This window comes from Meles meles, chromosome 1 (assembly GCF_922984935.1).
Source record: "Meles meles chromosome 1, mMelMel3.1 paternal haplotype, whole genome shotgun sequence".
NCBI lineage: Eukaryota > Metazoa > Chordata > Mammalia > Carnivora > Mustelidae > Meles > Meles meles.
The window spans coordinates 181,952,211-181,975,892 of NC_060066.1; the positions used below are offsets into that span (position 1 = coordinate 181,952,211).

General features: G+C 50.4%; 1 protein-coding gene across 2 annotated transcripts; it reads left to right on the forward strand.

Annotated features, from left to right (window-relative positions):
- The first annotated feature begins 59 nt into the window (after positions 1 to 59).
- TMEM53 (transmembrane protein 53) lies at positions 60 to 23,665 on the forward strand. Of its 2 annotated transcripts, none has more exons than XM_045997842.1 (3): positions 60 to 260; positions 16,116 to 16,237; positions 20,822 to 23,665. In XM_045997842.1, the coding sequence occupies exons 1-3, from the start codon at positions 200 to 202 to the stop codon at positions 21,473 to 21,475; spliced, it is 837 nt and encodes a 278-aa protein (XP_045853798.1). In that variant the 5' UTR covers positions 60 to 199; the 3' UTR covers positions 21,476 to 23,665. The 2 variants fall into 2 exon arrangements, with proteins under 2 accessions (XP_045853798.1, XP_045853805.1); XM_045997849.1 differs by lacking the exon at positions 60 to 260 and adding an exon at positions 16,542 to 16,686 and having other exon boundaries at positions 16,155 to 16,237.
- Positions 23,666 to 23,682: the final 17 nt, after the last annotated feature.

The window sequence follows — 23,682 nt, forward strand, 5'->3', positions numbered from 1 at the left end:
GCCGTGGGGTGCCGCGAGAGGCTCGGAGAGAGACTAGGAGGTTGCTAGGCCGGGAGGTCACAGAGCGCGGCTCAGGGATTGGGCAGCGACGGGGGAGGGGGGTGGTGATTGGGCGGCGCCCAGGAGGCTCCCGGGTGAGGCGCGGGCGCGCGAGCGGGAGTTCCGGCGGAGGCCCGTGCTGAGGTCTGGCGCCTTCACCATGGCCTCGGCTGAGCTGGATTACACCATCGAGATCCCGGATCAGCCCTGCTGGAGCCAGGGTATGGAACGAGGGTCGGGTCCCATCTTGGGGAGGTAACCTGACGAGTCTCTGGGTCACAAGCACAGCTGTGACTCCGCCCCTTTCGGAGCCCCGCCCTCTCGCGACCCGCCCCCTCACGGGGTCCTGCAGGTCCTAGACTTGGTCGGGCCCACAGAGTCCCGCCCCGCACAAGCCCCGCCCCGGAGTGGTCTCCGCGTCCGAGTCCCGCCCCTTCCCTGCGCCCTCGGCTCTTTTGGGGGCTTTTTCTGTCTTTTCGGTGGCAGTTCTCAGGTCCGTGCCTTCGTTTCTCCCCCCGAAGCTGAAGGCTGCCGAGGGCAGGGGCTGTCCTTCCTTTGTTTGGGGTCAGGCTTCCCACTTCCAGCCTTTCGTCGGCGGTTGTGGCTGGGGACCCACCCACATTATTTTCCACCCACTGTTTTCCCGGGGGTCCTTGCAGAAGCCCGGGACACGGACTCATCCCTCCCACTTTCCTTGGCAGTGGTGAACCAAGCAGTCTCTGCCGGTCAGGTAGAAGTCGGTTCAGATCCCCCCTTTAGTAGCTAGATGACGTCTGGCAGTTTCCTCGTCTGCAAAACAAGGCTACCCATAGTGACTCCCTTTCCAGGGCTGTTGGTTGCACAACTGAGGTAGTTTGTGTAACGGACCCAGCATAGTGCCTGGCATGGAGTAAGTATAGTTTTTAGCGTTCCTCCTCCCTGGAGTCGCATCATTAAAGAGCGCTGTGTGGGAGGCTCCACAAAATGAGTAGCCTGTAGACCAGTCCTGGGTCCCTGCAGTGAGAGTTGGATTGCAGGCCCAGAGAACAGAACGTTTGGCGCTGACTGGGAATTTTGATAGAGGAGGCTTGAGGTACTGAGCCCAGCATGTCTCTCCCTCCTTTGGTCCACATGGCCTTTCCACCCTCCAGTCTCACTGCCAACCAAGCAGCCTCTTGAATGGCTATTGGCGATCTTCCTTAACGTAGAGGTTTGTTCTTATCACCGCTCTGCGTAAAACCCTTCAGTGGCTCCTTAGGGCCCTCAGGATAAATCAAGTTCAGGTTCCTTAAGGTGGCATTCAAAGTTCTTTGCACTTTAGCAGCCCGCTTTGAGTTTTATGTTCTGGCAACCCAAGCGGCTTGTGATTCTCCATACACTCCTTGCTTCTCTGCCTCTACTCCTGCTGTTTCCTCTGTCTGGAATGCCCTTTCCCCTTGGCTGTGCCACCCTGTCCCCTTGTCCTTGTCCAGTTCGTCATTGAAGGCTTAGCTCAGATGTTCCCTCCTTCAGGAGAGCCTCCCCAGCCCCTTCCCATAGCATCTTGTGTTATTGGTTGGGGTCTAGGAGGAGAGGGCAGCCCCTAGGCTTCCACAGGACAGATGGCCCTAGTTCCTTAGGGCTGTGTATGGTGGCAGAGGGCTCTTGGGCTTATGGGTGTAAAAATACTTTTCAGAAGTTTGGCATCAGGGAGAGATGAAGCCAATTAATATTCTTTTTTTTTTAAGATTTTATTTATTTATTTGACACAGAGAGATAGATCACAAGTAGGCAGAGAGGCAGGCAGAGAGAGAGGGGGAAGCAGGCTCCCCACTGAGCAGAGAGCCCGATTCGGGGCTGGATCCCAGGACTCTGAGACCATGACCTGAACTGAAGGCAGAGGCTTAACCCACTGAGCCACCCAGCTGCCCCACCAGTTAATATTCTTGCCTGTGGAGAGCCACCATCTGCAAAGGGCTGGAGCTGCCCTCTTTGTGATTAGGAGGGCAGATGTGCTCTCTCAGCCCATGTGAGCAGCCTGGTGGTCTTTTTGCCTCACTTCTATCTCCTACCGGTTTTAGGGCTTTGGCAAGTTGTTGAACCTTCCTGGGCCTCAGATTCCTCCATAACAGTGCCTCTTTCGCGGGATTGTGAGGGTTTCCGAGACACTGACTGGATGTGTGTGCCTGGCATGTCGGTGTATCTCCTCTTCTTGTGGCTCCCCTCACTGCGTCAGGAGGCAGGGTCCTAGAATTGGAAGAAACCTCAGGGGGCTATTTAATCCTACTAGCATGAGGGTATTCTGTTGCTTCCAGACCCTTCCCTGACAGGACGCTTCCTCCCAAACATCCTGGCCTGCTGTAGGTAACTGGGATTGTTAGAAAGCACTTCCCTTTCTTGAGCCACTATAGTCCTTCCTGTCATTTCTGTTTTCAGTTCAGCATTTTGGTGTGTCCTGGCCGCAGCTTAGTTGCTGGTGCCTGAGAAGTGACTCACGCACAGGCTGCGTTCAGGGAGCTATGATTTTCAGGAGGTGGGAGGATATATAAGCAGGCGGTTTCACAATGATGTGGTAATTGCAGGACAAGAAGGTCGGGGTGGGTGCAACACAGCAAGGTAATCTCTCTTCCTCTCTCTTCAGGAGGTCAGCTCATGCCTTCCTCACATCTCTGTTCTCCAAGAGGAATACCTCTAGGGCTGTCAGCTGTCCTTCCTCCGATGTGGTTCTAAGGACGTCTTCCATCTGATTGCTTCTCTGGATGGGCTTTAGTTCATCATGCCTTTCCCTCTCAAAGCGCATGCCCCAGAGCTGGGCTGGGGGTTGTAGCTCCCCTCAGCAAGAGATAACAGCACTGTGATCCCCTGAATCCGTTTCCCATCTGCAGAAAGCTCCCTCCAGGCTGACATGGTTTCACATGAGGATAGCCTGGGGGGATCCTGGAGACTGTCTTTCTTTTGCATTTGCTGTTTAATGGTATAGAAGTATGTAGGGCAATCATGTTTGGTTTCTGGAATTTCTCTCCCCCATATTTGAACATGAAAACTGTGATGCCCAGCACTGCTGTGAGCTGACAGGCGAGCAGCTGCTGCTGGCCTATCAGTTAAGTAGAAGCAGCTGCAGATCTAGGGTTGTTCAGAGCCCAGGCTGGGCAGCCCTGGATCCTTCTGCTGGGAATCCCACCAGCCAGTATCTGTGACTGCCCATGCTGGGAGAGTAGTCTGTCCGCTCCTTTGCTGAAGCTGATCCCTTGACCTGGAATCTCCCTGCATCCTTCTTCCCTGAACAGTGATCCCAGTCCCCTCCTAATACTCTGTTCCCATCTCATTTTCTTGGGGAAGGTTCTATTCTCTTGGCTCCCATAGCAGGGATCCCTGTGGTAGTGCTTTTGATGGTTTTGCTCACTGTTGCTAGGGCCTGGCAGGGATGAGGTGCCAAAGGACCTGAATGGAGTCACTTGGCAGCTCTGTAGGCCTGAGCCAGAGATGCTCTGACATCCCAGGCTGAGGCTAAGCTGTCCCTTCTCCCAGCCAGAGATTGGTCAGCCAAGCGCTGCCCCAGGCCCCTCTTTGGCTTGCTGGCAGGCCAGGAGGCCTTCTTAACAGCATTATATTGCTCTCATGCTTAGTAAACATTTTCAGAAATAATTGATTCACAGGGTCTGGATAAGGGGCCTACCCTTTGAGTACAAGGAAGGCCTTTGGAGGTCACAAAGAGGGGAAGTGACAGGTTTATTGTGAGCCCAGGTTTTATTGTGAGCCCAGGTTTTATTGTGAACCTGCTCTTCTGCTCAGCACTTGCAAAAAAAAAAAAAAAAAAAGTGGGGGGCAAAAAAAGAAAAGGCTACTTAACCTTCAGGAAGCTTTCACTGGCACCTGGGAAATAGTTTTGAGTGGTTTTGAACACCATGGTGGGCCCCAGTGGTTACGGTGGGCTTCTGGAGCAGAGTGGCCCACTGGACCTAGAGCTGATGGGTAGATGGTGAGCAAAGAAAATGCAGAAGTAGAGGTGCTGGAGGAGGACTGAGGTGGTCCCACAGAGCTGTCACACCAGAGAGGCCTCAGAGGCCCAGGTGAAGAGTAAGTTGGGACTTCATCCTCTCCTTGCCTGTGGGCCCCCCTGTTTTTTTTTTAAACAGGAGTTTAATTTACAGGCATACCTTGTTTTATTGTGCTTTGCCTTATTACACTTCGCAGATGTGGTTTTTTTTTTTTTTTTTTTGACAAATTGAAGGTTTGTGGTAACCTTGCATCAAGCAAGTCTATGGGTGCCATTTTTCCAACAGCATTTGCTCACTTCACGTTTCTGTGTCATATTTTGGTAATTCTCATAATATTTCAGACTTTTCTACTATGATTATATTTTTATATTTTTTTATGGTGATCTGTGGTCAGTGACCTTTGATGTTACTATTGACCTTGTTTGGGGGCGCCATGAAACCCCACCTTTGTAAGACACTGAACTTAACCAATGATTGTTGTGTGTGTTCTAACTGTTCCACTGACTGGCCACTCCATCGTTTCTCTCCCTCTCCTGGGGCCTTCCTTTTCCCTCAGAACACAGTATTGAAATTAGGCCAGTTCATAACCCTACAGTGGCTTCTAAGTGTTCAAGTGAAAGGAAGAATCATGAGTCCCTCACTTTAAATCAAAAGCCAGAAATGATTACGCTTATTAAGGAAGGACTGTGGAAAGCTGAGAGAGGTTGAACACCAGTCCTCTTGAACCAAATGGCCAAGTTGTGAAGGCAAAGGAAAAGTTCTTGAAGGAAATCAAAAGTGCCACTCTGGGGCACCTGGGTGGCTCAGTGCGTTACAGCCTCTGTCTTCGGCTCAGGACATGATCCCAGAGTCCTGGGATCGAGCCCCACATTGGGCTCTCTGCTCAGCGGGGAGCCTGCTTCCTCCTCTCTCTCTCTCTGCCTGCCTCTCTGCCTACTTGTGATCTCTGTCTGTCAAATAAATAAACACAATCTTAAAAAAAAAAAAAAAAAGTGCCACTCCAGTGAACATACGAATGCTAAGAAAACAATCTTACTGCTGATGTGGAGAGAGTTTTAGTGGTCTGGATAGAAGATCAAACATCCCCTTAAGCCGGAGCCTAAATCCAGAGCAAGGCCCTCACTCTCTTCAATCCTCTGAAGGCCAAGAGGGGAGGAAGCTGCAGAAGAAAAGCTGGAAGCTGGCGGAGATGGGTTCCTGAGGTTGGAGGAAAGAAGCTGTCTCCATAGCATAAAAGTGTAAGGTGAAGCAGCAAGTTATGGTGTAGAAACCAGAAGACTTGGCTAAGATCATTCGAAGGTGGCTGCACTAAACAACAGATTTTCAGTGTAGAAGAAACAGTCTTGTGTTGGAAGAAGAAGCAATGTAGGATTTTCATAGCTAAAGAGGAGAAGTCAATTCCTGGGCCTCAAAGCTTTTAAGGACAGGCTGACTCTCTTGCTAGAAGCTAAGGCAGATGGTGACTCTTTAAGTTGAAGGCAATGCTTCTGTACCATTCTGAAAATTCTAGGGCCCTCAGAATTATGATAAGTCCACTCTGCCTGTGCTTTCTGAATTGAACAGCAAAACCTGGATGCCAGCACATCTGTTTCCAACATGGTTTACTGAATAGTTGAAGCCCACTGTTGAGGCCTTCTGCTCAGAAGAAAAGATTCTTTTCAAAATATTAGTGTTCATTGACAATGTATCTTCGTCACCCTTGGTCACCCAAGGGCTCTGATGGAGGTGTATGATAAGATTAATGTTGTTTTCATGACTGATAGCATAATATCAATTCTGCAGCCCATAGATCAAGGAGTAATTTCAACTCAAGTCCTGTTATTTAAGAAATACATTTCTTGAGGCTGGAGCTGCCACAGAGTGATTCCTCTGGTGGACCCAGGCAAAGTAAACCAAAAACATTCTGGAAAGGATTCACCATTCTAGACGCCATTAAGAATATTTGTGATTCATGGGAAGAGGTTAAAATAGCAACATTAACAGGACTTCGGAAGAAGGTGGTTCCAACCCTCAGGGGTGACTGTGAGGGGTTGAGCACTTGAGCGGAGGAAGTGACCGCAGATGGGGTGGAAAGGGCAAGAGAACGAGAGTCATAAGTAGAGCCTGAAGGAGCGGCTGAAGTGCGGCCATCCCTTGAGAAAACCTGAACAGGTGAGGAGTTACAGCTTACGAGGAACAAAGACAGTGGTTTCTGGAGATGGAACCTGCTCCCGGTGAAGACGCTGTGAAGATCGTGGAGATGACAGTAAAGGACCGTAAACTCAGTTGCTGAAGCGGCTTTAGGGTTTGAGAGGACTGAGTTCCAATTTTGAAAGAAGTTGTGCTCTGGGTAAAATGCTATCAAACAGCATCACGTGCTACAGGGAAATCGTTTTGGAAAGGAGGAGCCAATCAGTGCAGCAAACTTCCTTGTTGTCATATTTTAAGAAACCACTGCCGCCGCCCAAACCTTCAGCGGCCACCACCCTGACTGGTCAGCAGCCATCAATAGCGAGGTCAGACCCTCCACCAGTGAAAAGATTAGGACTCGCTGAAAACTCAGATGAAGATTGGCATTTTTTAGCAATAAAGTATTTTTTTTTAAAGATTTTACTTATTTATTTGACAGAGAGAGTAGGCAGGGAGGCAGGCAGGGAGAGAGGGGGAAGCAGGCTCCCTGCCGAGCAGAGAGCCCGATGCAGGGCTTGATCCCAGGACCCTGAGATCATGACCTGAGTGGAAGGCAGAGGCTTAACCCACTGAGCCACCCAGGTGTCCCAGCAGTAAAGAATTTTTAAAGATTTTATTTTTTTAAAGTAAACTCGACACCCAGTGTGGGGCTTGAACCCACAACCCTGAGATCAGGGGTCCCATGCTGTACTGACTGAGCCAGCCAGGCACCCCAGCAATAAAGTGTTTTTAGATTAAGGTATGTACATTATATTTTTAGACAATGCGAGTGCATACTTCATAGACCATAGTATAGTGAAAACAACGTTTGTATGCACTGGGAAACCAAAAAATTTGTTTGACTTACTTTATTGTGATACTCGCTTTTTTGGGGTTGTTTGGGAATAAGCTCACGTATCTCCAAGGTATGCCTGTATTTTTTGGAATCACAGTTTCTTCCGCACATTAGCAAAAACCCTGTCTAATTTGTCTGCTCTATACCAGGCGCCATCTAGGCTGTGGATTTGAGGTCCAAACCTGGTGGACTCTTTCCAGGCCTCTCTTCTCTGAGCTCGCCAGGGTCTCTCTTGCCCTTCCTCTGTTGACCATGTCCTGCTCACATGCCAGGCCTGCCAGGAGTACCTCTCATGATTTTATTAATGGCAACCACTTTGTGAAGGAGGGAGAGGTCTTACTCTGTTTTACATATGAGGACCAGAAACTCCAGGGAGCTGAGGTGTCTTAACCCCAAATGATCCCAGATTTCAACTCGAGTTCCACTCCTCAGCTAGTGCGTGCAGATTCCTGTTGCCCTTAGGAAGTGTTGCTTGACTATAGTTCCATTTCTAGGACACAATTAAGGACACACACAAAGAAAGAGGTGTCCAACAGAGTCCTTTTATAATAGCAAAAATTGGAAACATCATGTCCAATAATGGGAGATTGGTCACCACAAATTATGAAATATTCTATGGTCGCTCTGTAGCCGCTAAAAAGAGTGATGTAGAAATATATAAGCTGACAGGGAAAGAGGTTCACAATATATTGCTAAATGGAAGAAAGCAGATTACAAAACAGTGGGATTCCAATTTTATTAGACATTCATTTTCTCCTTTTCTGCAGTACGCACATGCTGCTTGTGAAGGAATAATAGTATCTGGGGTTCATTGAACTCTTTTCTTTGTGCCAGGTACCATGCTAAGCCCTCGACAGACATTATCTTATTTAATCTACATATTAATAGCCCCATTTTAAAGAAAGATTTTATTTATTTATTTGACACAGAGAGAGAGACAGAGAGAGGAGGAATATAAATAGGGGGAGTAGGAGAGGGAGAAACAGACTCCCCGCTGAGCAGGGAGCCCAGTGTTGGGCTCGATCCCACGACCCCGGGATCATGACCTGAGCCAAAGGCAGTTGCTTAACAACTGAGCCACCCAGGTGCCCCTTAAGAGCCCCGTTTTACAGATAAGGAAATTGAAGTTGAAGGAGCTTGCTCAAGGGCTGGTTCATAATTATCCGTGGCAGAGCCAGAGATTTGGATGCAGATAAGGTTTTCTTTTATTTTTATTTTTTGTAAAGTTCTAATTTTAATTCCAGTTAGTTAAAATACAGTGTTCTGTTACTAGTTTCGGGTATACAATGTAGTGATTTGACACTTCCATAGAGCACCCAGGGCTCATCACGACCAGGACGCTCCTCAATCCCCATCATCTGTTTCATCCATCCCCTGCCCCACCCTCTGGCGAGCATCAGCTTTTTCTCTATCCTTAAGGGTCTGTTTCTTGGTTTGTCTCTCTCTCTTGAATTCAGATATGGTTTTATAAAGTATGTACTGTGCTACTTTCCTAGGCTCCTATTTCAAAAAGTAAAAAAAAAAAAATATAAAGTAACTTAAATATAAATATATAAATATGGGAACTGTTGAGCACCTGACTGGCTCAGTCGGTAGAATATGTGATTCTTGATCTTGGCGCCGTGAATTCGAGCCCATGTTGGGGATAGAGTTTACTTAAAGAAAAAATAAATACCGGAACTAGGTATGTGAGATTCTAGAAAGTTTTGCTGGGGAGTAGAGGACACTGAGGATCCTTTTAGTCTTTGCATTTTAAAAAGAAAACATAGGTTCTTTGCATTTTGATTCTGACTTACAGATAAAAAGCATGTATGGTGCTGTATACCCTTATTTCTTGTCAGCCTTTCCTTTGTCTTCTCCACATGCCCCTGGGATATACACAATCTAATCTATGCTTTAGTTTTATGACTTGAACTGTTGTACAATATGTGTATCTGTAATTCTTCTATTATTGGTGTCAGTATTGTTTTGTTGAGAAATTCTAGAGGGCAGGGAGACTGTGAGATTAAATTGTTTTGTGGGTGCTCAAGAATCACCAGGGTTGAAAAGAATACTTCTGCCTTACCAAGGGACTAAAATAATATTTTAACTCTCATTGCAAAAGTGATAGCATGTTGATTTTAGAAAGTGGGTAAAAAAAAAAAGTCATGAAAAAGCAATTGCCTCTTGTCCCAGAAATAATTGCTATTAATATTTGATGTGTTTTTTCTATGCATAAATATATGTGTGTGTATATACGTAAATATATATGTGCCTATAAATATATATATATTTAAAGATTTTATTTATTTGACAGAGATCACAAGTAGGCAAAGAGGTAGGCAGAGAGAGGGTGGGAAGCAAGCTCCCCACTGAGCAGAGAGCCTGATGCGGGGCTCGATCCCAGGACCCTGGGATCATGACCTGAACCGAAGACAGAGGATGTAACCCACTGAGCCACTCAGGCACCCCGCACCTATAATTATAAATGTATATATATATATATTCTGTTGTATATGCTGCTTTTCAACGTGCTTTTTCACTTAATGTATTACTAATTTTTTTTTAAATGGGCTTTTTTTTTTTAATATTTTATTTATTTATTTGGCAGAGAGAGAGATCACAAGTAGGCAGAGAGGCAGGCAGAGAGAGAGGAGGAAGCAGGCTCCCTGCGGAGCAGTGAGCCCGATGCGGGGCTCGATCCCAGGACCCTGAGATCATGACCTGAGCCGAAGGCAGCGGCTTAATCCACTGAGCCACCCAGGTGCCCCAATGTATTACTAATTTTTAAAAAGATTTTAAAGTAATCTCTATAGCCACCATGGGACTTGAACTTAAAACATTGAGGTCAAGAATTGCATGCTCTACAGACTGAGAGAGCCAGGCAACCCTATTATTATTAATTTTTAAAAATAATAGCATTATTGGGATATAATTCATATGCCATAAAACTCACCCTTTAAAGCTTGTATTGTTTTTTAGTATATTCACAGAATTGTGCAATTCTGCATCACCACTGACTCCAGAACGGTTTCCGTCATCTCAGAGAAACCCTATACCCATTAGTCACACCTCTTCCCCCCCACCCCCCCATCCCCTTTAGCTCCTCGTAACCACTACTCAGCTTCTCTGTGGATCTACCTATTCTGGACATTTTATATAAATGGAATCATGTGATATATAGTCTTTTGTGGCTGGCTTCTACTTAACATGATCCATGTTGTAGCCTGTGTTGGCACGTCATTGCTTTTTTTTTTTTTTTTTAAGATTTTATTTATTTGACAGACAGAGATCACAAGTAGGCAGAGAGGCAGGCAGAGAGAGAGAGGCGGGAAGCAGGCTCGCTGCTGAGCAGAGAGCCCAATGCGGGCTCGATCCGAGGACCCTGAAATCATGACCTGAGCTGAAGGCAGAGGCCTTAACCCACTGAGCCACCCAGGCATCCCCGTCATTGCTTTTTTTAATGACGAAATAGTATTTCATGGTATGGCTATACCATGTTACTGATAGGCATTTGGATTGTTCCTACTTGGTGCCTCTTGTGAATATCTGTGGCTCTGAACATTTGTGTCCAGGTTTTTGTGTGGACACATGCTTTCAGGTGTCTTAGGTGTGTGTTTACCCAGGAATAGAAGTGCTGAGTCCCGAGGTAACTTTTTTTTTTTTTTTTTTTAGATTTTACGTATTTATTTGTTAGAGAGAGAGAGATAAAGATAGAAGCACAAGCAGTGGGGGATGCTTGGGTGGCTCAGTCGGTTAAGCTGCTGTCTTCAGCTTCGGTCCTGATCCCAGGGTCCTGGGATTGAGTCCCACATTGAGCTCCTAGCTCAGCGGGGAGCCTGCTTCTCTCTCTGCCTCTGCCTGCCACTCTGCCTGCTTGTGTCTTGTGTTCTCTCTCTCTCTCTGGCAAATAAATAAATAAAATCTTAAAAAAAAAAAAAAGAAGAAGAAGCACAAGCAGGGAGAACAGCAGAGGGAGAAGCAGGCTCCCCGCTGAGCAGGGAACCTGATTTGGGACTCCATCCAGGGACCCTGGGATCATGCCCTGAGCCTAAAGCAGATACTTAATTGACTGAGCCATCCAGGTGTCTTGGGTCCTGTGGTAACTTGATGGTTAATTTTTTTCTTAGGAACTGCCAAACTGCTTTCTAAATGCACCTTTTTGTGTTCTCACCCGTAGTGTATGAGGGTCTGATCTCTCCACGCCCTCATCAACATTTGTTACTACCTGACTTTTTGATTTTAGCCATCCTCGTGGGTATAACATGGGATCTCACTGCAGTTTTCATTTTCATTTCCTTAAGGACTGTGATGTTGAACATCTTTTCATGTGCTCATTGATCATTTGTCTCTCTTCTTTGGAGAAATGTGTATTCAAATCCTTTGCCCATCTTAATCGGGTTGTCTTTTTATTGTTGAATTGTGAGAAGTTTTTGGTATATGCCAGATACAAACCCCCTATCAGATATATTACTTACAAATATCTCCTCCCATTCTGGGGGTTGTTCGTTTCACTTTTTTGATGGTGTCCTCTGAAGTACAAATATTTTGAATTTTGACAAAATCCCAATTTATCTTTTTTTTTTTTTTTCTTTTAGTCCTTGGACTTTTGGTCATGTCCAAGAAACCGTTGCTTAATGCCAGGCCACAAAGATTTACTCCTGTGTTTTCTTTGAAGGGTTTTATTAAAGGTTTTAGCTCTTACGTGTGTGTCTCTAATTTGCTTCATGTATTATCAAATATTTCCATATGATTAAACATTTTTCTTTCTTAGGATTGCTATGTCAAAGATGGCATGCTTTTGAGATTTTTTGATCCATGTCCAAAACTACTCTTGTCCCTGTCCTTTCCCCCCACCTTCCTACCTGTCTTCTGCTGTTGGGGTTCAGGCCTTTGCCTTTGCTGGCCTTGCATGTTACTGCAGCCTCCTCCCCATCCCAGTGGAGTCTAACCCAGTCTGGTGATTGGGGGTTGGGGATGAAAAGGGGTTGCCGGAGCCCTCACCCTCTGGGGGAGGCTTCCTGGAAGTAACAGTGAGGCGACTCAGCAGGTGGAGCAGGCATTAGCCCACAAATGGGCATAAACATGGAACAGCGGCACACTGGGCCGGGGAGAGTGGGGAGCATGTGCCAGATCCTGGAGATGGGAGCAGGGTGGCGATGGGAGCTGGGTGGCTTCGGGGTCCAGAGAGATGGATGCTGGCTCTGCTACTTCCTGGCTGCATGTTCTTGGGGAGAGGGACTTACTTTCTCTGTGTTTTAGTTTTCTCATCTGTGGACTGGGAACAATAGTACCTAATTCCTACAATGGTTTAGGACCCAATGAGGCAGCATATATGGGGGCTCTGGCTGGGGTGGGGCAGAGGTCCCTGAGGAGGAGGAGGAGGAGGAAAAAGAGGTCAGAGTGGATCTGTTGATGGGCAAAGGCAGCTATGTGTACACGCTTGGAGCTTAGGTGGTAGAGACTTGGTTCAGCCTGGGGGGCTTGGGTTTTGTTACCCAGGGCGCCGGCCAGGGCAGTGGTTACAAGCTGGTCTCGAGACCACTTGGGTTGGGATTCCAGTTTCACTGGTTATTAGCTGTGTGACCTTGAGCCAGTTATCTATTATCTCTGTGCCTTAAGTTGTTCATCACGAAATGAGAATAATCACAGTACATTGTTCATGGGAACGTTGTAAAGTTTGGTGAATTGACACATAAAGGGCTCAGAACAGTGTTTGAGGCGAAACGCTCTTTTCCCTGTTACCATTGCTGTTTTTCTTGGTGATGGGGAAAGATGGGGAGAGAAGAGCTGGAAGGAGATGTGGGCTTCAAGAGGTTTGTGATGGCTTAGGAAGTGGATTTGATTGCCTGCACCGAGTCGTGGGAAGTCTTGGAACATAAATGAGAGGTAGACCCAGAGCCCAAGTCTTGTCCCCAAGGGGCAGCAGCCGGAGGCCCTGAGATGTCAGCCACAGGCGGGAACCGGGTGATCTGGTCAGTGGAATAAGCACAGAAAGAACAGGGGCTTTTATAAGAGGATGGAGGAATTGTGATCTGGATGTGGCAATAAATAACAGTGGCCATAACAATTACTTGTATTACTCTGGAAAGGGCAGCAGGTATCAAGAAGAATGCTAGCTCTTTGTCCTTGGATCCATCCTTCACTTGGCAGCCCCATGTTCATTCCAGCACGTTTCCCCTGCGCGCCTGAATGGGCCAGCTACAGGGCTGGGCACTGGGGACGGAGTGATAAACACGCAATGCTCAGCGCCTGCCTTCACAGAGCCTGCTGGCTAAAGGGAGAGACAGACATTAAATCATCCTACAAGTCATTAATCAATCCAGATTGGATCCTGCCACTTCCCCAATTCCAGACTCGTCCTTTGCTCTTGGAATAAAATCCCAACTCCTACGCATGGCTTGAAAGGCCCTGCAGGATGGGACCCCAGTGCCACTCTCAGTAGCTCTTGCAAACACTGTCGCTCCTCACCCCAGCTTTGAGCCCCCAGGACTGCTTGCTGGGCCTACCTACACCAACCCTAGCATCTCCAGAGCCTCCTGCCCCCACCCATGGCCTCTCTCCACCTGGTGTGTTTGTACTGGGCCTCCAGGGCAGCCCAGCAGTGTGTCTTCCTCTGGGGGGCCTTCCTGGTCGCCAGCACTCTCAGCCACATTGCCAGACCACCTTGGAGTTTCTGGGTAATAGCACTTGAAATCTAGAGTCAGAGCAGGCAGCACGGCTCCAATGGGAGGAGGTGAGGATGAGGGCTGAAGTTAGGAATGAGTAGAGAGAGTGGGGCCCTGGGATGAGATTGTGTCGGGGGAATGGGAGATTCCCACGGGCAGGAAGAGCAGTTGCGGCTCAGGGGCCCCCTCCAGTGCCTGGCTTGAATGGAGGGACGGGCTCCCACCCATGTTGAGCAGTACCGAAAGGCTGGGCTCTGGGAGTGGGCAGTGTGTTCAGGGTGTCCATATTCCGAGAGTTTCTTCGTGGAAATGCCTCTCTGGGGAAGTCATTCCTCCCTGAGTTAGTGAAGCCTGGGCACCTGTAAAACCTGGTGGAGCAGAAGGGAGTTTCATGTCCAGGGGAAGGTCAGAGGGTCTGCAGAAGCTGTTCGAACCTTCCCCAACCGGGAATGCACCATCATGGCCGGTGTGGGCTGACCTTAACTTCAGGAGGCTGCCGGGGGTGCGGCATCCCTTGGCTGCCTTCTCTGGGTTCGAGATAAATGCTGAGGCCTTTTGCTGTGTCTTGGTGGCCCGGGAGGGGACCACTGTAAGCTGGGGGAGGGGAGACTGTGCTCAGTCAGCTGCACGGAGGTCAGAGAGCCTCCCTGGGGCAGGTCTCAGGAATCGAGTTCCTGGATCTCAGAGGTTCAAAGGCAGATCCAAGTGGGTGGCTGTTGATGGCTACCCCTGAGGCTGCTGCAGCCCAAGCTTCAGGGGCAGTCATCCTCAGCAGGGTGGGCTAGGGCCCCAGGAAGGCCTAGACGCCTTTCTGCCAGAAGGGCCAGGACAGTCGAAGAGCTGCCCTAGTAGGGGATGGGGACACCAGGCCGGGAAATGTGGTGCAGATGTTTGGAGTGACCTGAGTTAGATCTGTGGGACCGTCTCCCTCCCCCCGGGGCCAGGCAGGCATCAGGGGAGCCTGGGAGTGCTGGCCCTGAGGAGCATGGGCAGCTCCTGCTCCAGGCTGAGTTGCAGCCCAGCCTGGGATGCCCCTGGGGGCAGGCCGTTAATCTCTGAAGGCCAGAGTCACCACTGCTGGAGAGCAGAAACATTGAACTTTTCAATCATGTTAATTTCCACAGGAAATTGTTGTCTTCCTTTTGTCCAAAGGTTAGTGATTTATATTTACCATCCTCTTAACTAGCCTTGAAATTTACTGTTGCCAGGTCACCACCGGCATCCATAAATCTCGAGGTGGCCGCTGAGCAGAGACAAGGCGCTTGATACTGGGAAGGGCATACCCTGGCCCTTGTGGGAGGGCAGATAACTAGGAGTGGACAGTCCTGGCACCGAAGTCCCCCTGAGTGCGTGGGTCCTTACTTGGTAGGGGAAATGAGATGAGGTGTGACCAACAAGGCTGCAGGGAAGCTTCTGGGAAAGTAGCCACGGAGGAAGCAGCTGGCTTGTGCCTTGGCACATCACTGAAGGAGACATTGCTTCTAGTTGGGGACAGTGCCAGTGGCACAGAACATCTCAGTGGGTTAGTTAGGATGGAGACTAGGGGCCAGATTCCCAGCAGTACACTTCCTGGGTGACCTTAGGCCAGTAGCTTAACCACTCTGTGCCTCAGTGTCGTCATCTTCAATAATATTCCTTGCAGTGTTGTTATGAGTGTTAAGTCTTGGCAAATATTGGCGATGATTATTCTCTGGCAGGAGAGGGTGGGTGGTTTAATGTGGTCCCTCAGAGTCTGTCTGCTCTACCTCCCTCTTGGCACTGTCCTATCCTTTTCTCCTTTTAAGATCTCCTTCTTCTAACTGCTTGTGAAATTAGGATAGGGCTGGCAAACCTTTTCTGTAAAGGGCCATAAGTATATTAGGCTTTGCGAACCATAGGGTCCCTGTTGCCATGACTCATCTTTGCTGTTTTAACATGAAAGCAGCTACACACAGTAAATAAATGAATGAGCATGGCTATATTCCAATAAAACTTTCTTGTAGACGATCAAACTTAAATTTCATATAACTTTCATGTGTCACAAAATATTAGTTCTTTTGATTTTTTTAACCATTTAAAAATATAAAAACCATTATTCTTTTTAGTGTTCGGTTCATACAAAACTAGAGCATGGGCCACATTTGGCCCATGGCTTGTAGTTTGCTGACCTCTGGATTAGAAAGTGACATTGCATGGAGGAAGTTCTCACTTTTCTCGCCTGGGCTATGTCTTTGAGTTACGAAAGAAAGGTGCCCTCATGTGGGTTTTTCCAGTGACCCTGCATTGCCTCCTGAGAGGTCTAAATGCCACTTGAGGCGGGATAGAGGAGGGAGCCCTGTGGGGACCCGAGGCTCAGGCGCTGGCAGGATATGCCAAGGTCTGGCATCCGTTGCTTCCCTGCCTGCAGCTAGATTGGCTCTGGATTGGCCAGTCATCCTCACCCTGTGTGCCACCTCTAGTGCTGACAGTTCCCCCATGTCTCTGTTTCAGAGAACAGCTCCAACCAAGGCGGGAAGAAGGCCGGGACTCGACAGCCTTTGGTGATTCTCTTGGGCTGGGGTGGCTGCACCGACAAGAACCTTGCCAAGTACAGCGCCATCTACCACAAAAGGGTGAGTACTGCAGGCTTGTGGACACCGTGCCTGGGCGGGGGTGGGGGGAGGGTGGGGGGGTGCACTGCCACCTGTGGCTGTGCCTCTCTGTGGCGAGCTTGGCCTTGGCTGCCCTCATCTCTGGGCTGCAGCGACTGCTGAGCACCAATGTGACAGGCCTGGTACTGAGAACAGCCTGTGAGGAAGACGCTGCGGTCATGGGGACTCTGGCAGGATTATCCCTCCTTTGCTGCCAGCTCTGTGGCCGGGTCTGTCTCCTTCAGCCCCTGACCTGCTTCCTCTTCCTTCCTCCCCAAACCCCGAGGTGGGCAGCCCAGCCCTGATGTGCTCCCAGCTGTGGAGTCGGCCCAGACCTCAATTCTGTTGTTGCCCAGATGGGCAGCAAGAGCCTGGGCTGAGAGTGTGGGGCACAGTGAGTACCCCCAGGATATTCTCCATTTTCTGACCAGGTGAGTTTCCGTCTTAGGGTTGACATGGCACCTTCACATTCCCGTGGCAGGAGAGCCTCTTGGAAAAGAGATTCAGGCCGGAGGTCTTTTGGCTTCTTCTTAGGCTACTCCAAGAGTTGGATGTAGAGCTTGTGGTAATTGGAGAGAGCCCTAGGAGGGCCTGGTTATATTTTGGAAGGCTCTTTCACATCTGTGGCTTCTGGCCTGGCCCTGCCCTCCTCAGCAGAGAGACGCCAGTGGAGACAGCCCTCGTTGCCACCTGGAAGTCCTGGGCTGAGGAGGAGTGGGGATCTCCAGTGGCCAGCCAGTGCCCTCAGCCCCTCGCCTCAGCCTCCCTCCACTGACCTCCATCTGCACTGGGGCTGAAGGGGGTGTGGCTCTGGAGTGGGAGAAGGGTTGGGGGCAAAATGTTCTGAGCTTGAGGCCTTCCCCCAGCCAAGAAGGCTGGTCCTTTGGTGTCGCCTTTTATGACTGGCCTTGCATTGGGGCTGGTTTCAGCTACTTCTGAATTCCACTCACTGGGCCAGGCTTGTTTGTCTGGCTTCACCATTGGACTAAGATCCCTGAGGGCAGGTGGAAGAATAGGACTAGGTAAGTGTGGCCAGAGCAGAGAATGAAGGAAAGGGCAAATGTCAAGAGAGGAGGGGGATCTGTGGGGAGGGTGTGGGTTTAGATTCCAAGGAAGGCAGTGGGGTTGAGTTGGCAGGGCTGGCGGAGGGCTCCTCTGGGAAAGGAAGGGGGTCAGGACAGGATGCATGTGGAGAAAAAAATGTTCCAACTCCAAACTCCTGATACTAGATTATTTAAAAGAAAGTAAAAATACCGGATCTACCACCTAGAGATGACCTCTGTTTACTCATTCGTGCCATCCTTTCAGCTTTTCTCTGTGTGTAACTTTTCTTTACCTAACAAGATCTATTGAATATACTTTAAAAAAAAAAAAATTTTATTTATTTATTTATTTGACAGAGACAGACACAGCAAGTGTGAGGGAGCACAGGAAGGGGGAGGGGCAGAGGGATAAGCAGGCTCCCTGTGTAACCGAGCAGCCGAGCAGGGAGCCCGATTGTGGGGCTTAATCCCAGGACCCTGGGATCATGACCTAAGCTGAAGGCAGACGCTTAATGACTGAGCCACCCAGGTGCCCCATTTACTTTTTTTAAAAAATATTTATTTGTGTGAGAGAGAGAGCACAAGCAGGGGGAGAAAGGCAGAGGAAGAAGGCTACCCGCTGAGCAAGAAACCTGATGTGAGACTTGATCCCAGGACCCCAGGATCATGATCTGAGCCAAATGCAGATGCCTAACCGACTGAGCCACCCAAGCATTCCAGTTTTTGAATATACTATTTTGCATCATGCTTTTTTTCAGATCCTGATCTCCACCTTGCTTAATGTTTTCATCTCCTTGAGTTTGCAGTCCATGTTCAGATGCTCTACAGTCCCCAAAATGTCCTTTATAGCTGGTTTGCCCAAACTAGGATCCAATCTAGATTACCCATTGGATCTAGTTACTTTGTTCCTTAAGGCTCTTTTATTTATTTATTTTTTTAAGATTTATTTTTAAGTTGTCTCTACACCCAGCATGGGGCTACCAGAGAATATATCCAGGAGTGTGTGATCCCGAATTGTGCTAGAAGGAAAGTATGATGGGTGCCAAGAGGCGTTGTGTGATTTGGCCATTTGGGAGAGCACGCACGGGTGACCTTGGTGAGAACAGTGCAGAAAAGTTAGTGGGAGGGGATGAGGTGGAGAGGGCAGGTGTCAAAGATTGTCTCGGAAGGTGGAGAGAGGGTGGGATAGAGTTAGAGGGGAACACAGTGTAATGGCAGAGACTTTTTAAAAAATAATTTTATTTGAGAGACAGTGTGCATGTGGGGGGGGGTGGAGGGACAAGGGGCAGAGGGAGAGGAGGGAGAGTCTTAAGCAGACTCTCTGCTGAGTGCAGAGCTAGACGTGAGACTCTGTCTTGGGACCTTGAGATCACAACCCAAGCCAAAACCAAGAGTTGGATACTTAACCGACTATGCCATCTGGGTGCCCTGAGGCTTTAAAAAAAATTTTTTTAAATGAGATTGGTTTGTCAGGAATTGAGAGAGAGAGGGGAGGAGACTGAAAATACAGGGGAGGGAGGCAAGGACCCATGGCAGGGCTGCGGGTCCGAGTGTGCCCAGAGATTGAGATCCACTTGGCTGGGGGGTGGGGGGGAGACTGGGATGTGACCTGCAGGGACTTATAGGAGCATCTGACTGGGGAGGTGGCAGCAGAGATGTGGACACCTGGGAAATCTCAACATGAGGCCCAGACCTGCGGGCACAGGGAAGCTGGGCACACATGTGCCCTTCCCTGGGAGTGCTGGGGCCCCAGAGGGTATGTTCCACATATGCCCTCATAGGTGACACAGGGTTGGAGGGCAAACACCGTGTGTGTCCTCATAGATGGCATGTTGATAGGAATTGCTGTTTATGTCTGCATGTGAATGCTCTCGGGCAGGAGTGTGTGTGTGTGTGTGTGTGTGTGTGTGTGTGTGTGTACTCTTGAAAGGAGTGCAGCATGTCACTGTGTACGTGCCAGTGGTATGTCTGCATGCAGGTGTGTCTTGCCGGCTGTGGCTTTGTTGTGTACTTACACATGGCATGGCAGGTGCACATGAGTGAGTGGTGGGTGCCACATGCCTCTGTGTCTGTGGAATATGAAATGGGTGGGCTTTGCTGGGTTCTCGGAGTTGCATGTGCGGCCATGTGATGTGGGAGTGTGTTTGCATTGTGGGAAATGCTGTGTCTTGGTTGGGGCGAAGATCCTTCAAGTCCTGCTAGGAAGTGAGAACAGAGCATTTTATGAAATCTCTCTAGAGCCTGACTGGACAGGTGGCATCAGTGGCCCCTCCGCAGAGTCTGGGGAGGGGGGCTTCGGCACGCCAGGGCCCCAGTGAGAATAGTGCCAGGAGGAGTCGGGGACAGGTGTCAGACTGAAGTCAGGGGCAGGGGTGCAGTGACATCAGGGACTGACGGCAGGATTATGTCAGCTGACCATTGGGTTTCGCTCTGGGTCACTCAAGGCTGTTCTCATATTACTCCTGCCGCTACTGATGGCTGCTACCGTTGGTTGACTTTGTGCCGGGTGCTGTTTGGAGCACTTGAGGTGTGTCTTTTCATTCGGTCTTCACCATAGCCCAACGAGGTGGACGTTATCCTAGTTTACAGACGGAAGGCACAGGCCCAGGATGGTGATGCGATTTGCTCTTCGCCCCTACTGTTAACAGTGGGGCCAGGAATCAAAGCCAGACCTGTGTGACCCCAGAGCCCGCCTAACTGATTCCGCTGATAGAGGGCCCTCTGTCTCTTGAGCAGGACAGCCAGAGGGGATTAGCACTCAGGCACATGGCATTGGCTGCCTTTTCTAACTGACATAGGAGAGGATCTGTCTGGAGGTTTTGAGGCACGCTTGACCCAGGCATGGAGGGGTACATGAAATTGGCTCAGATTTTAGAATTTGAGGAATAACAGTGTTTATTGTATTTGGAATTTCAAGGCGAGTGGGAGGAGCGATCCCAGGCCTTAGAACCAGAGAAATTGGGGTGCCAGGCCCCTGTGCCAAAGAGCAGGGACTCTGCTCGCAGAGACGGGAGATGGACTTGATGCGGGTTCAGCTCACCAGTGGCCTCTGGTGGTCAAGGCTGGGGCATGCAGGCTGTGTCTCTGGTGTGGGATTTTGTGGGGGCAGCTGCTTGTGCCGGGGAGGTGGGGATGGCATGGAGCAGAGTCACTGCAGCTAGGTGTGGCCAAGCAGTGAGGCCTTAAATATGCCAGAGTTGAGCAGAGGAGGTGCAAGGGGGAAGGTGGGAGGGAGACAGGGCACAGGCCGGAGATGGCTCCAGGCCTCATGGACCGTGCCAGGCTGAGTGGCTGTGGCCAGCATGAAGTGATTATTCCGCAACTGGGCCTCGAGTGTACCTTGCACTCTGGAAGGCCCCAGTGTCTGTGAGCGGTGAGCTGGTGCCTGGAGCACCCGTAGGCTTATGGGCTGTCGGCAGTCAGAGATGCGGGACATCTCTGACCCTAGCTTGGACTCCCCCCTCCCCCACCCGTACCCCACCCCCATCCCTGAAGACCGACCTGGCCTCTATCCTCTCCCCAGGGCTGCATCGTGATCAGATACACAGCCCCATGGCACATGGTCTTCTTCTCCGAGTCCCTGGGCATCCCTTCACTTCGTGTTTTGGCCCAGAAGCTGCTTGAGCTCCTCTTTGATTACGAGGTGGAGAAGGAGCCCCTGCTCTTCCATGTCTTCAGCAATGCCGGCGTCATGCTCTACCGATACGTGCTGGAGCTCCTGCAGACCCATCGGCGCTTCTGCCACCTGCGTGTGGTGGGCACCATCTTTGACAGCGGCCCCGGTGACAGCAACCTGCTGGGGGCTCTGCGGGCCCTGGCGGCCGTCCTGGAGCACCGGCCTGCTGTGCTGCGCCTGCTGCTCCTGGCGGCCTTCGCCCTGGTGGCAGTCCTGTTCCACGTCCTGCTCGCCCCTCTCACGGCCCTCTTCCATACCCACTTCTATGACAGGCTACTCGATGCGGCCTCTCGCTGGCCTGAGCTCTACCTCTACTCCAGGGCTGACGAGGTGGTCCTGGCCAGGGACGTGGAACGCATGGTGGAGGCACGCCTGGCGCATAAGGTCCTCGTGCGCTCTGTGGACTTTGTGTCATCTGCGCATGTCAGCCACCTCCGTGACTACCCTACTTACTACACCAGCCTCTGCGTCGACTTCATGCGCAGCTGTGTCCACTGCTGAGCTCCTTGCCCCACTCACCCAACTCCTCTCTGCTCCAGAAATAAACACCCCACACCTCCCCACAACCTCTGTCCGTGGGCGGCGGGGTCCTCTCCTGCTTCAGCTCCGTGACAGCTCTTTGGGACTCCGTGGTCCCGCGAGGAGAGAACTCCCACTGAATTCCAGCAGCCTCTGCCCTGGGAACGGTTTCTCCCAGGATCCTAGGACTGGGAGTGCCCGGACAGGTTTCCGTGGGAATCTTGCCCTGGCTGTGTTTGGACAGGCACGGGTCAGGCTGTGGACGCCTGGAGCTCTTAGGCCAGGTAGGGGCTCACAGAGTGGGGAAGGTGGGGCCGTTGAGGAGCCCCGGGGTTGATCTTTAACTTCTTGAAAGGCAGGTAAGCTTTGAGTAGTGGTGCTGGAGGACAGGGTCAGGCTGGTGCAGGGGGCTAGGATTTCTGCTCCCAAGCCCCACAGCATGACACGCCATCTGCATAGACCCCACTTGGTAGTTGATGTAGAGAGACTTCTCTCACCTCACCGCTGGAGAGAGGGGAGCTGAGGACGTGCAAGTGGTAGGCCTGGCGGAGTCCACAACGCTTTGCTGGGAAGCTACTGGTCCAGGAAGCCTGCAGGGTGTCTGATAGGCAGCTGGAGTGAGTAGGAAGACAGCAGCACCATACAGGAGCTGGGACAAGCTAAGTTGGTAGCCCTGAAGACCAGAGCCGGGGCGAGGACTCCTTCATCTCCTTGAGAGACTCACTTGGATCATCTCCAGGCTGGAGAGGTGGCTTCAGCCTGAGTTCTCTATCTTCTCTTGTTCTTTAAGTCCCTGCTGCACAATGCTGGCACATAGTAGGTATTCAATAAACATGCTGACTGAATGAGCTCACTGTGGCATTCAAGGGACTTGGGTGGGGGACAGGGACGGGCTTTGGAAGTTTGACAGTCAGTGAAGGAGATGGCCGGCCAGGCTCTGGGTGGGAGCTGACGCTTGATATTCTCAGGACTGATGGACCCTCTGGCTCCAGAGCCGAGCTCAGTCTGCATCTTGCCGGTCCTCTGTAATCTCTTGGGACCATGGTCACTGATTCCCCTATGCTGTGTGGTTGCATTCCTAGCCACTGCCAACAGGTGGCAGTGCTGCCTGGGCCATAAGACCAAGCTTAAGGATACCACAGCTGAGTAGGCCTCAGGCCCTCACTCAGGGTTAATGTGGCCTATTAGAGAGCATATGCGCCCCCTCCTCCCGCCACCTGGGTTGAGAGTAACCAGCCATCAGGGACCTATTTCAGGGACCTATTGAGTCCAAGGCAAAGAGAGGGGGGAGTTGAGACCTGAAAGGAGCCAGCCCGATGGGAGCTGGGCATTACCCATTTTTCTGAAACCTTAGCCATCCCTGGGGCCGCTCTGCTATGGCAGGCTGCATACATTCCCTGGAACCTTGGGCCCCAAGATTCTTGGACTTGGGATATTTGGTGCCATCAAGTTGCGCCTGGGGCTCGGCAGGGCCTTCCCTGAGCTCCAAACAGGTTTGACGTGTCACTGGGGTGCAGGAGGCAGGAGCGGCAGGCTGTACCCTATTCTGTAGTACACACCAAGGGCATGCCAGATGTTGGTGCATCTAAGGTGGGGGGATTTCGGAAGATGGGGGATGGGCCTGTGTGACACTGTGTAAAGGACAGGACTCACCTGCAGCTTTGAACACCTGCCTGAGCACCCAGGATGCAGATTACTACCTGGCAGCAGGCAGCTCTGGGGATGACGATTTGATAAAATGCCATCTTCAGTGCCGGCTGCCCAACTTCAGTTCCCTGATGCAAGAGTCCATCTTGGACAACTGGCGCTTTCTCCCGAGACCACCAAAGGATCTAGGCAGTAGCTATACTGCGGTGTTGGTCGGTCACTATAAAAAAAAGCCGCAGGGACTGAGATGGTCACTTTGGTCCCTGGCTCATTTCAGGGGACTAGAAAGGGATAGAAGCTTGGGGTCTAAGCTTATAGCTGCTCTTACTCTAGATTGGGGGATAGAGCTGTGTACCCCCAAGCTCTGACCTCTTCTGTGATTAATGAGCTGACGATTCTGCATCGATAAGGAATTAACCTGGAGCCCCTACCCATCAATAGTCAGGAGTCCGGGTCCCCAGCCCTACCCCCACTCCTGACGGAGTGCTCCAGGGGCCCCCCCCGAGCAGACCAAACCTGCACTGCTTTGCACACCCACATCC

Coding starts and splice junctions, on each gene's coding strand:
- TMEM53 (XM_045997842.1), top strand. CDS start 200: ATGGCCTCGGCTGAGCTGGATTACACCATCGAGATCCCGGATCAGCCC. Junction 261..16,115: donor TCAGCCCTGCTGGAGCCAGG/GTATGGAACGAG, acceptor TCTCTGTTTCAG/AGAACAGCTCCAACCAAGGC. Junction 16,238..20,821: donor GCGCCATCTACCACAAAAGG/GTGAGTACTGCA, acceptor TCCTCTCCCCAG/GGCTGCATCGTGATCAGATA.